The sequence below is a fragment of the Anguilla rostrata genome, chromosome 19 (genome assembly GCF_018555375.3).
Source record: "Anguilla rostrata isolate EN2019 chromosome 19, ASM1855537v3, whole genome shotgun sequence".
Taxonomy (NCBI): domain Eukaryota; kingdom Metazoa; phylum Chordata; class Actinopteri; order Anguilliformes; family Anguillidae; genus Anguilla; species Anguilla rostrata.
This window is the reverse complement of record NC_057951.1, coordinates 11,177,229-11,190,924: the sequence shown is the minus strand read 5'-3', so window position 1 is coordinate 11,190,924 and position 13,696 is coordinate 11,177,229. Positions and strand designations below refer to the sequence as shown.

Below are 13,696 nucleotides of genomic sequence, written 5' to 3'. Positions count from 1 at the left end.
CCATTGGAGGAGAGTGCAGTGGGTCTATCTGAAGCAGTTACGACAGCTCTCATTAACAGCAGGAATCTCACCTTTTGCATTTCCTCTATTAATATTTAACCATACGCCACCCTTGGTGCTGGAGAATGTCCTGGTTGTCTTGGGAGTCATTTTCTGAATCACCACTGGATGGAACTCTTAAAGAGACAGCAAATAAATAAAAACCAAACTAAATAAACAAATAATAATGATAGTTATATAGTATAGTGATTTTTTTATTTCCTGGGATTTCCTATAGCACAGAAAATGCATTTAAGATCATTATAAATGTAAATGAATAATGGATTTAAATTTATAGATTTAAAGATTTTTCTTCGCCAATTCCATTTATTCTGAACCACTTACAAATTTCTTCATAAAAACTTGCTACTGTTGATGTATTTTTAAATAATTTTTACACAGCTTGAAGAGGTTTTTTTCCTGTTGTGGTTGTGCTTTACATACTTATGCAGTTGAATTATACCTAATCTCATCAGAAATGTCTCGTTAGATGCATAGCTACGAGGTGTGTTTAGGTAGTTAGGTAGGTTTGAATGTTAGAATCACTTTTGAAGGCAAAAGGTTAACATAACCGACACTTGGTACCAACACTTGCTGGGTAGACAGAGCTATAACTCGTTTGATGCAGTCATTGTAATGTTGTATTATTATGTAATTATATAATAAACATAAATATGTATTTTATATCATATAAATTATTGTAGCACAATGTTTCCATTATGTGGAAAGTACTTTTCAGGATGCAATTTATTTTAATGTCCTTGCTTGTGCAGGATGAAAGTAAATCCCTATACAATAATTACGAGAAGTCATTTGTGACAGCAGTGTTTGTATAACCCAGTGTACAAGTTTGCCGATCTCTGGAAATACTAATGTTCCGCTGATTATACTAATAAAAGGAGGCGTTTTTTAATTTCAGAAACTATTCGGCCATCGGGCCTCGAAGAGCAGCACAGAATTATGGCAATGTACTTCCTATTTTCCCAGCATGCTTTGCAGTGCGGGGAGGTTGAGGCGGCTGTAGCGCGAGCTGCATGGCAGTGGAGACTGGAGTGCGGCAGCATCATAACAGACTTACGACGAGGAGCCGTCCTCAGGTAAAACATGTATATTAAGCGGTTTACTGTGCGTTATTCGAAAGTTCAAAGCAAACAAATGTACATATGGTTATGCAGTTATTATTGTTATTTTAAAGGCATTTTAATTACCTATGTGTTGTCTCAAACGCTGCTTTAGCGGCTACCACTTCACCATAAACAAAAGCAATTGATAATAGCTAGCTAGATGTTTCATGGTCAGCTGTGGAAAATTGTCTGAGTACTGAGAAAGTATAATGTGTCATTTAAACAGCAGAAGCATTGTTTGTTTTCTTCAGGAAAAGCATTGCTGCAGTAATCGTTTGTGAATGTGTGCGCGCGTGTGCACGCGCGTGCGTGCGAGCGTGCGCGCGTGTGATTCTCTTGGTTTAGCTATTGATTTTGAAATGAAATGGAAATAATCTTGCTTGTCTGGTTTACAAACATGTCAACGAAATTGTTTTTACACCATGGACGACAAACTGCATTTTTAAACGTCACGTCAAAAGTCGTGCGGTGTGTATTCCGGTATGTAATTAGTAAAATTAGCTGCAAGCTAGGATGATATGAAGCCTATGGTTGCAAAACGCTAAATGACGCGTGGATGCACTGGTGCACTTGTTGAAATTTACAGTCGTCCAGCCAACCATGACAGACGGATCGTTTTCATCCGAAACAAACTTGATTTTAACCTACACAGGCCCCGCAGACCAGAAAATAAGCCAGAACTGGAATCACTTATAATGAGCGTTACCCTACGATGTTATCCCGACGAGTGTAAATACGACAGTTTGGCAGATGGACACCCACGTAACCTACATTCAACCGAAGGAATTAAAGAAGCGAACTCCTACAGATAGTATACGGTAAATGGCTCTCACAACGTTCAACTGTACAATGAAGTGGCGGAAAATCACAAAAAATAGGAAATGTGTTATGAGCTGTCCTGCGCGACTCTGTACCACGCATTCAATCTGAATAAGTGCTGCTGGTGCCTGTCCATGGTGCTGAACTGTAACACTTTTCTATTGGCTGGACTCCTGCCCAAGCCTTTAAAATAGAAACCTTTTGCAGTAAGTGATCGTGGGCCTTTTTAAAAATTTTTTACGATTTATGAGTAGTGAAGTGGTTTTGTATATTATGAAAACGGCTTCCCAGGTGACATCTTCATGCTTGTTTGAATTCAAACAATAAATGATGACTTCAAAATCCAAACTGTTTGAATGACATTGAAGTAATATCTGGGTTTATTGATGATGCAATCCGTGTTCTTGTGGAGAGATGTGGTAACGCACAACCACAATGGATACAAAGGAAATGAACAAAACTAAAAGTGTGATTCGTTCAAGCTCCCACCCTCTGTAATTCAATAAGGGCCATCATTAACTGAACCTGATATTTCACAGATGCTCAGTGTGTGTGTGTGTGTGTGTATTTGTTTGTCTGTTTGTCTGTGCTTGCCTATGTGCATGCATGCTTGCTTGTATGTGGGTATGTGCTAGCTCCTGTGTGTGTGTGTGTGTGTGTGTGTGTGTGAGAGAGCTTAAACTAACTTTGTTTACCATTTCTTTGTTCATAAACGTGCTGTAACATTAGGAAGAAAACTCAAGATGCTTAATCTGTTTAGGCGGCTAAGGGAAGTGGATGAGAGGGATTTATTGAGATTTTTTTCGAGTTCTGGACGGAGGTGGAAGCTATAGGTCAAAACTATTGACATCAGGAAGCATTTTGTTTGCAGTTGTGAATACGTAGAATATTAAAATATGGAACAGACTGGTCAGGCAAAGACCCCCAAGATATTCCAGATATGCCAGGCTTAGTGCAGTGCTGGATGCTGTCTAGCCTGTCGGTAAATGACAAGCCCAGATGGCCTGGATGAACTGAAATAACTCATTGTTACGATGTGTTGTTTTGTTCTTGGATTCTTAAGAACGCGTGACCTTGTGGGACCACAGTCAGCATTCAGAAACCCCAGTGATGGGTGTTTCCCTGCCATGGAAATATGTACTTTAACAGGACACCCCACACCACCCCCCCCCCCCCCCCCCAAAAAAAAACCTTTCCTTATACTCTGGCGCCCGTACGTGTTAGCGCTGTTTGTAAATATGCCGTGTCTTATGCTGTCGCAGTCACCAGTGCCTTGAGTCGGCGTCGGGCGGGCTAACGAGCTTTGCAGTGGCCTGCCAGCGGTCCTGTGAGACAGCCTGGCATGTGCCGTCGTGTCCGTGTCACCCATGTTTTATGCATGCCGCACAGATTTCATTTTGTCCTGAGCTTTAAGTAACAAAGCCTACGAGGCACTCTGCCAAAGAAACACAAACCTATTTACATCTTGTTCTATTATTTATTTTTATTTATATCTTTTTCTGACTTTTTGAAGTTCCTTAAATATTTTATGTGTGCGCACATTGCTCCATTTAAACAGGCCTGACTTGGGGTAACTGGAATACACTCATTTGGTGTCCTGAAACTGAGTTAAGCAGCATATGTGAACCTGCTATTAAAGCCATATAACTTGCATTGATTTGGACCCAGATGGCTCCGCTGCAAGTCTGAATGCATTATTGGATCGTCTGCTTAATGCACAGGGCGACGTTCAGCCAAACTCACGATGCACGGCTTTTATGGGTTATAAAAAGCTAAAAATAAAATACTATCTACACAGTAATGTCTGGAAACCATATAAAATGTGCCCTTTGATAGAGTACCCTTCGACTATCTTATAAAAGCTTATATCTACTATGGTGGCGTAGCCTGGCTCTTCCTTTTCTGCGATAATCTATTATAAAAAGATCTTGATATTGGGGCTTCGCAGATTTTCCCCCTTGACACCCGTGGCAGCCATCTTGAAAAATGGCGGTACGCTGAATTTCCAGTCTGTCTCATTTCTGAAAGGCCGGACAACCAGTTATTCTTCCGGTGTCTTCCCTGTTTCAGAGATGGCCGCCGCCATCGCCGTCCCAGCTGCTCTGCGGCGACGCGGTGTGATCTCGATGGCGGTGACTTGCGCACTGGTTTTTGCAGCCCAGATGGCGAGCGCTCGCTCGCACAGCGATAGGCATTCCGGGGGGGGGCGTGCCAGCATAGACGTGGGCCCGATTCTCATTTGCCAGCTTGTGTGGAGTGCTATGGCTTTGACACACGCCTCCTTTTACCGCTCTACCACTTTTCTGAGTCCCGTAGTTTATGGTAGGATGGCCTTCACCTTAGTCTGGCCTTCGCAGTGTTCGTGTGTTTGCCTGTGAAGTGCTGGACATGTCCTGAGAGCAGGCAGGTTTCTGGCTTTGAGCTGGGCCGCTTAAAGTGGGGAGTACACGCGGAATACAGAGCTACTCATCTGCTAATGGCCGTATGGTTGACAGTTCGTTCTGCTGTTACAGGAAAATGTCCACCTCTGGAAAATGTGTTAACACGGTCTTAAAGGGCAACTGAAGTACCGTAGGAAGCGAGCGGAATGTTGGAGAGGAAATTGGGTAATGCATCTCAGTGCTGTTGTAAAATGTATTAAAATTGCACAGGGAAGTAAAAGCTTTGGAAAGTTGTAGAGAGAAAAAAAGATGCATGCTTAAACAATGCTGCTGTCTGCAAGGTAGCTGAACTAACATTAGTCTGTTATGGCTAGCAAGCACAACTGGGAGTGGAGAGCCCCTTTCTGTTCACTGTGTGTGTGTGTGTTTGTGCGTGTACAGTATCTGTGTGTGTGTGTGTGTGTGTGTTTGTGTGTGTGTGTGTTTACTATTTGTTTACCATGTCTTCATTCTTAAATAGCGTAATTATTATTTCAGCTGCAGTTGAGGGAGATGAGGAGCTGAGTGGGCTGTTGGAGGCTGGCAGCTGTGCAGGGGCGTAGGGTGCAGTAATTGGCTGAGCTGCAGACAGGATCTCTCTGTGGGGCTGAGTGTCGCATTGTGTGTGGAGAAGCCCCAGCACTGTCACATGTCAGCACCCGCCATTAACCCCCCCGCATTACTCCATATCGCAGTGCTTTGGGCTGCTCACCATCTGTTGTACAACTCCACCCTGGACCCACACCCCTCCTGTGGGGCATTAGAGCACAACTCCACCCTGGACCCACACCCCTCCTGAGGGCATTAGAACAGAACTCCACCCTGGATTTGCCCCCCTCCTGTGGGGCATTAGAGCAGAACTCCACCCTGAACCTGCCCCCTCCTGTGGGGCATTAGAGCACAACTCCACCCTGGATTTGCCCCCCTCCTGTGGGGCATTAGAGCAGAACTCCACCCTGAACCTGCCCCCTCCTGAGGGCATTAGAACAGAACTCCACCCTGAACCTGCCCCCTCCTGAGGGGCATTAGAACACAACTCCACCCTGGATTTGCCCCCCTCCTGTGGGGCATTAGAGCAGAACTCCACCCTGGATTTGCCCCCCTCCTGTGGGGCATTAGAGCACAACTCCACCCTGGATTTGCCCCCCTCCTGTGGGGCATCAGAGCTGGGGATCCTGGGCCTCCTGCTGGATCTGAGTCTCCAGGATCTGCTCGGATACACTGTCGCCTCTGAGTAACTGTTAGGATGCTCACATTGGAAGTGGAAAATTATTATTTGCATTTAATTTCTTTGAAAATGAGAGTGCATATCCAGTTCTGATCTTCCATCTAAAACAGCAAACAGAAGTGAAGTAAGAATGTTGAATCTCCCTGTGAAATGGAGCTCACTGACCTGGGATCAGTTTAGTCTTTTTAGTTCCTGATGAATGAGCTTAGGCTGTGGACACAGGAAACTGATCCCAGATAACCACCCTTCCTCTGAGAGTGTTTATGAATATGGACCCGAATCTCCAGACTCTATCTTACATGGGAAACATTACAGCATATACATGAGTCTTGTATTTGGAATGTTATGGTGTGTTGTGTGTGCTTCCTTTTTTTCCTCCCAGAAAAGAGAAAAGTAAGTGAAGTGGTTGCTAAGCGACCGGCATGGCAGTGCGCCTGACGCTAGGTTGCGTGCTCTTCTCTGAGTGTCTGTGTTCCGTGAGGGATCTGTGTGTGTACTGCACTGCTGCTGTTACTGTATGTGTACGCGCTTGTGTGCCATTGGATTATTTACACTTAAAGACAATGGGGCAATTTGGCCTTCTCAAAATAATGAGCTTGATAAATAATTAAGGCTTTGGAAACTCAGAAACCCCCTGAGGGTCGCGCAAAAGAAACAAACATGCCACTTTATCCTCGTTGCCAAATTTGCTTTGCTATGCGATATCAGTCATCGCAGTAAGCGGATATGGCGGCTCATTTTTCCTGAGCCAGTGTTTTTTTTCCGGGCCGGGCAGTTGCGCTGGATGTCTTTTATCAGTCTCTGTTTGTCCATCACGCCACAGCGGAGGCCGTACTATGACCCAGCCAGCGTCCGAATCAATTACCCACAATCCTCCCCTTCTGCCAGTCTGTGGTGTGCTGCTCATGTGAAAGTGTTGCTAGGATGTCAAGAGTGTGTGTGTGTGTGTGTGTGTGTGTGTGTTGTATGTTGCCTGTATCTGTTGTGTATCTGTTGTGTGTGTGTGTGTTGTGTGTGTGTGTTATTTGGATTGGCCGGATCCTCATTACTTCCTGGTCCCTGTGTCAGGGCGCTGGCAGCACACAGGGTGACTGCTGACCCAGATATTGGCGGCGTTGACTCACCCGCTCACCAGCACGGCCCGCCGTTTCGCATGATGCAATCTCCTCCTCCCTCTCTGTGGCACGCGCCGCACTCTGAGAGGGGCTCTCCGCTGCGCGGGGACGGGAGCTGCCGTCGGTGATTACAGTGCAGCCGCGGAAGGGCAGGGGAACGGCGGAGCAGCTGTGGCTGTGCCTGGCTGCGATGAGGGTCTTTATCACTGGACAGGGAGCAATTACAGAGAGCTGGGAGGATCGGCCAGGGCAAGGGTTGGGCCCGGAGACAAAGAATTGCTGCTTTCAGTGCTGTAATGATGGCCTCTGCTGTAGGACTGGAGTTGAAATATGTGTGGGGTGGGTTAGTATTTGAAGAGCTGGTGCTGGGGGCTCTGTAGGTGTACCGCTGCCAGGACAGGTTCAGTCTGCTTCTGGAGATATCTGATGTTTACTGGAAACTGAAATGTGGCCTCTCAAAGTACAAGGGCTGTAGGCAGTCTGAATGTGCAGTGACACGAACGTGGTGTCATTGTCCCCGCATTTCAATGACTTGAGGTTTAATGGCGCCAGTAGCAACAGTAAAAGTAGTTTTGGTCGTACCAGAAGTCATAATAAAATGATGATTTTGTTACTGAGGATGACCTAATATTGAGGGTGATTCTGACACTGAGGGTGACTCTGAAGCTGAGGGTGATTCTGACACTGAGGGTGACTCTGAAGCTGAGGGTGATTCTGAGGGTGACTCTGACACTGAGGGTGACTCTGAAGCTGAGGGTGATTCTGACACTGAGGGTGACTCTGGAGCTGAGGGTGACTCTGGAGCTGAGGGTGACTCCATGGTGTGTTTCACAGCCGCGGGCCACCCTGTGAGCAGCGACCCGCCTCGTAGCCGAAACCACACGGCTTAGTCCCCAGCTGAGAGACGGGCAGCGCGGTCAGGCGCTATCGAGTGCCGTTCGGTGCCCTTTCCATTCGGCCAAGGTTTCCACGCGTTTCCTCTGTCTGCGCTCAGTTAACGGTGGAGCGGTTAAAGGATGCCTCAGCACGCAGCGCATAAGTGGCGGCTGATCGCTCTTTGTGCTGAACGTTAGATCTCTCACTCACCGCGTGCGCCGCTATCGCTAAACGCGCTCATTACACTTGGGGTTTTATGCTGAGAATATCCTTACTGTGACCGCGATTAGATTAGCATAGGCTATCATTACCTGCATACAGAGCTGGGGTTCCTCGCCAGTTCAACAGCGGTGCCCCTTGACGGGGTGCCTGTTAATGAGTTTGGCACAGTCGCGTTCCCTCGTCCCACCGTCGTGCATTGGAGCAGCGTTACAAGCGGGAGGTAGTGTAGTGCAGTGGATAGTGAACTGGGCGTGAGGTTGTAGCTCTGATTCCTAGGTGGGACGCAGGAGCTTATCTTGATTTGGTGCTTTAATTATATGCTGCAGCATATAGATATAAATGGATAGTATGTTATAAAATGCATGCTGTTTAATTCTGTGTCTGGTAAAAGTACACAGTGAGTGTGTTTGCAGCCCTTTAAAGGCAGCGCCTGTTCTGCGTGTCTCCAGGAGCAGCCTCTGAGCGTGACCCTTCCCAGCCGCCAGCATGAACTACCTGCGCAGACGCCTGTCGGACAGCAGCTTCGTGGCCAACCTGCCCAACGGCTACATGATGGACCTGCAGCGGCCGGCGGGGCCGTCCAGCTCGCCCGTGTCCCCGGCCAGCGAGCGCCGGCCGCAGCACCAGCAGGGGGCGCCGCCGCCGCCGGCCTCGTCCACCTCCGCCGGCTTCCTCAGCTCGCTGTCCAGCGTGGTGAAGAGCAGCCAGGCCGCCCCCAGCGCCGCCGCCGCCGCCCAGGCCACGCCCCCCTCCGCAGCCCCGCCCCCTCCCGCCGCCCCGCCCGCCCCCCGCAAGCCTAAAGTCCTGCTGATCATCGATGATCCGCACACAGACTGGTGAGAGCGCCTGGCCCGTTGCTTTGACTACAGCCTGCTCCTCCCATTATTAATAATAATAATAATAATAATAATAATAATATAAATAATAATAATAATAATAATCATCATCATAATCATCATCATAATCGTAATAATAACTGAACTAGTGTGTTTCATTGTATTTTCCAATGCATTTTTAGGTGTGTATAAAATTGAGTGGTTTCTTTTCCTTGACCGTGTAAATTGCAGCCCAGTTGATTTGCGTGACGTCTTCCCAGCATGCATTAAATGGAATGAGGTGATGAGTGGGTGTAAAACAATATCAATCAATATCAGTCGACAGCATCGACGATTCACATGTCCCTGAGCCCCCAGAGCCCCAGTCTGCTTTCTGATGAAGTGAATCAACTTCCTTTGCTTTAATGAGGTGTCATTGATATTAATGCGGGGGCTACACCTGAGAAGTGACAGAGCAATGGGGTACCGATGCAGTTACTGATGAATGGCAGTGGATTTCTGCGCCTGTACGTGGTGTTCACTGTTCTCCTGCCCTGTCCCTAACCCTAACCCACACTGCCAAGGTGTCTGTCATTACAGTGCATGAGTGGGGAAGCAGTGTGTCTCTGCAGCTACTCCATGAGGTCCAGCTGCACATAAGAGCATTGAATGCGACCAAAGTAACCATAAGCGCTGCTTGTCTGATCCTTTCTCTCTCTCTTGCTCTTTCTGTCGTTTCGTTCTCTCTCTTTCTTCTGCATTTCTGTCTGTCTCCCTCTTTCTCCTTTCAGTTTCTCTCTCTCTCTCCCTCTCTCCTTCCCTCCCTCTCCTGTCTGATCTGTCCTGTCACTTGAGATGATTTTCCTTCTGCTGCTATTTTTACCCTCCCCTTGAATTCTGGCTTGGATCGCACTTCCAAACGCGCTGCCTCATCTTTCCTCCCGGTGCTGTGCTGTACGGCAGGGCTGCCAGCTCACGTCCCAGGGATCCTACCTCTGCGAGCGCTTCAGCGCCTCACGCTGGTGATTCATCAGACTGCACCCTCCCTCCCTGCCGTTTGTTACAGATCTCATCAGAGCCGTCGTGAATTCCCCTTTTTTTTTCTTTCTTCCTTCTTCTTCGGCTTTACAGTGAGAACCACCGTCAGAGGACGTGAGCCCGGTATTTCAGCACTTCACTGTTATTCCACAGGGTGGCAGTGTTGTCCAGGTGCTGGAATAGCCAATTGCCTGTGAGAGTTCTCTGTAAAAGCATGTTTGTAGCTCTGCAGCTCAGTCGCCAGCAGGGGGCGCTGGCTGATCACATGAAAACCCTGGCGATGCAGTACTGAAGCCTTTTTTTCTGTCAGAAAATGGAGATTCCTTCATCATGAAATATCAGATACGCCCTTGTGATTATTTAGTTGCTTTGTACTCTGTGTAAAATTCACAATGGTTTTAAATGGCTCACCTTTGGCATATTGCCCTGTTGCGACGTGAGTGTAAACCAGGTGGTAGTGTGGTATAGGGGTTAGGAAGGTGGGCTAGGATGTTGGGTAGGGAATAGCATATATGAAAGCCAGATTACTTCAGACTCCAGTATATGCCAGTACATTTTTAATGCCTGCCCCAGTGTGTGTGTTGTGCAGTTCAGAGACGTGACTTTGCATATGAGCAGCTGCTGTAGATGGCTTCACCCTGGAGAAGCAGTGAGTGTGTGGTCAGGTCCCCTGGGTTGGGGAAGTGGCTCTTTAGGTCAGGGGGCTGATCCTGTGGTGTCTCTGCTTAGTGACCGGCGAAGGCCGTGGGCACGTCATTCGCAGCAGAACGGGGAAGTCGTTTTTCTCCGCCTGCGCTCGTTTTACTGTGAGAGTGCGCTCAAGGACGCGACTGCAGTAAGCGGCGGATGTCGGCGGGGGCGATGGCGTGAGATTGCGCTCGGTGAGATGAGGAGTTCAGAGGCGTAGCGGAGTCGATGCACTTCTCCATTGCCTTTTAAAGGCTGTTTCAGAACAAAAATCATTCGCGAACAAAACAGCGATATAACATCTTCAGGAGGAACTGTGTTGGGTGTGGACTGATGAGCTTCAGTGCTTGTGCCGATGGCTCCTGCAGTCTCTAAAACCCTACGTCCTATGTTTCATGTCATCATTTAAGAATAGACAGGTCCCCTCAGCTGACTCATATCCTGTTGTTGTGGAAGCAGTCATGTAATATGTTTTTCAGTTGTTCTTTTCTCAACTCCCATAATTCATCGCACAGCGCCGATGTCTATGGGACTGTATGGGAATTGTATTGCCAAGCCAGATCGGAAGAAGAGTCTTGCCAAGGGCAACAGAATTTTTAAAAGGTACACATTAAAATGCACAAAAATGAACTGTCTTTGGGTAGGTTACGACCACAAAGCCCGTAACTGACTGCATACGGCTTACCCTAAGTGCCGTGCATTATTCCTTTAAGAAAGCCTTTGGACTCTGTGAAGCCACACTGTTTTGACAGCAGCTCAGTAACAAGGCCTTAGTGAAGCCTGTATTACGTACTCTGAACAGAACTTCCTGCGCATCACGTCCTGCAGGTCTGCTTTTGTGCCACGCTGTGGGGAAATCGGTGTGGCAGAAAGGTCACATGATGCAGGACGTGACTCGCCGCCGAAGCACCGCGGTGGCACGCAGAACACCTGTAGGAATTCACACCGTTGCCACGGGAACACTATTAACACGTTCTTAATGTGGCGCGTATGACTGAAGGGCAAAGGGTCATCTGATACGCTGATCCCCTTACTATAAACTGTGTTACTCTGGAGTCTCTCCATGCCTCTGAATAGAGGTGGCTATTGCAGGTGTGTGTGTGTGTGTGTGTGTGTGTCGTTGTTGTGTCAGACCCTGCTTGTTCCGTTTCATGGCGCTTCGCAGAGACGCAGATGATGTATTATTTTCTGCAGTGCTATAAATCACACGCTGACCCTATCTCTGAAATTTTGTTTTCGTTCACCTCCGGGCCGAACGGGGGTGTTTTGTCTGGGCGGAAATCTGTTACTGACAGCCGATGCATTGGACGTGCGGTAACTATATCTGATTGGCACAGCGGAGCAAACCGCCTTAATAAAATCTGCCCCGATCACATTCATCTATGCGTGCGCTTATAACATTTCTGTGTGGCGTCTGTGGATAAACGGGGATCGGAATGAGAAAGCCATGTTTCCACGTCAGGAGTAAAATGGAGGCCACCAGGGAGTGTGATTTCATTTATCAGTGCGATCATAAATATGCAGAAGCCCCTCGGTTTCTCAAAAGATAACATTCATTTTATGCAGTGAGCGTCCTGTGTGTCATATTGCTGTGTGAAACGGCTGTAAAGATGATATACGATTGTACCCTTCCGAATATGTCTTAACTGTTTTAACATTAAAACCAGAAGCTGCCTGTGGCTTTATGTTACAACAATATTGAATCTCCGTATTTCATTTTAAAATGCTCATTGACTTTTTTAGTGGGTAAGCAAATTCTGGCAACAGCAGGACATGGTTATGTATTTTTAAGTGGCAGTGGTTATCCAGAGGCTAAAGGCTGTGGCTGTAGCTTGCAGTATGAGTTTATCATGGTTCTCCTCACACTAGAGTCAGTTCAAACGGGTTCAAACTGACTTCAGTGAAACCTACTGCTTCCTGTTGTGTGAAAGACAAAAAAAAAAAAAGTTGTATTAGAGTTTTTTTAAAAGAGCCTTAAAATTACTTTTAAACCGTGACTTTTAATTTGAACAGTAACAGTTTTTAAGCGGATCAGTTCCATGTGAATGTGCCGTACCTGGGTTGTGACACAGGTGGTTGCGCTGACTTTAGTCAGACTCCTGCAGACTCCGGCCGGCGTGAGCGCGCGTGCGTAAGGGACACACGCGTGCTGTTTAGTGGAGGCCCGTTCTGAAAGCCTCTATTTAGGAGGTCTGGACCGCCTCAGACTCCGGCTTCGGCTCACGCCGCTGAGGTTTCCCGCCGCGGCTTCCTGCTTCAGACCGGCGGCGGCGGCCCGGCGGCGGCCCGGCGGCTCGTTGCGCTGCGCGGGTAAGGACCGCCGCGCTCTCGTTTCGGAGGCCGTCGCAGAGCGGGCGCGGTGAGGTAACCAGGAATACGACCCCCCCCCTCCACCCCGCCCCCCCGGGTCCGGAGATGTCCCTTTCACCGCTCCCCTCTACCCCCCCCCCCCCATCCCGTTTGGTGCAGCTCTGCAGGCGGGTGGGAGGGTGTGTTGGTGAATTTCGGGGTGCAGGCCAAAGGGTGGCGAGCCCATCTCTGTGAAGGCCGAATGTTGTTTTTTTTTGGGGGGGGGGGAGCTTTCAGCGGGAGCATTCCAGAGCGCGGCCTGCGTATCGCCGGGGAAACCCCAGCCCCACTGCAGCCCTTTCTGAGACGGGCACAAAGGCGCTACACAGCTCCGCTTTTCGGGTGGGTGGGGGGGTGGGGGGGGGCATTTCTCACTGGTGCCCCGGCGCTGGGACGTCCAGCGGGTCAGACCTTGTTCCCCGCCAGGTCGGCTCTCGGCGTCCTGTGTGTCGGACGTGGGGCGGCGTTCCCATATTCCGCACGGGGAGCGGTTTCACTGCCGGACCTGCCAGTCACGGAAGGGCCCGGAATGTGCAGCAGCGTTTTAAGCTGATAACAGCCCTGGACCTGTATTTCATGTGTTAACTGGCCCGGGAGCAAACAGCTGATTCCCTTTTTACGTAACCGCTTCTCGGGGTAGCTGTGTCTTTTGTGCAGTCCCGTTACATAATGCTGATCATACCCGAGAGATCGTAGGGTGAGACTGATTAGAGATTAGACAGAGCGAATCTTTTCTTTTGGGTGCAAGAAAGAGGGTGGTTTTAATTTTTCTGTGGGTGCTTTTTTGGAAGTGTGGAGGTGTTTGTGCGTTCTTGCTCGTAGTGTGAACAAGACCTCACCTTAAGTGGGTATAAATACCTACAGGCAGCTGTTTCAGGGGCTCATTCATCTTCATTATACGTCTTCATAAACAGATGACGGAACAGTGTGTACGTTTTTCAGCTTCATCAGAATGTGTGGCTCA

General features: G+C 48.3%; 1 protein-coding gene across 7 annotated transcripts in view; it reads left to right on the top strand.

Annotated features, from left to right (window-relative positions):
• The first annotated feature begins 1,000 nt into the window (after window positions 1–1,000).
• The window catches only part of LOC135245929 (synapsin-3-like), an 87,241-nt gene continuing 74,545 nt past the window's right edge, over window positions 1,001–13,696 (top strand). For all 7 annotated transcript variants that reach the window (XR_010327455.1, XR_010327453.1, XR_010327456.1 and 4 more), the window contains exons 1-2: window positions 1,001–1,136; window positions 8,293–8,679. Coding sequence is in view for 3 of the 7 variants with exons in the window: in XM_064319321.1 (XP_064175391.1) it covers window positions 8,330–8,679 (350 nt within the window). In the remaining 4 variants the exon portion in view is untranslated. The remainder of the gene's footprint in view (window positions 1,137–8,292; window positions 8,680–13,696) is intronic.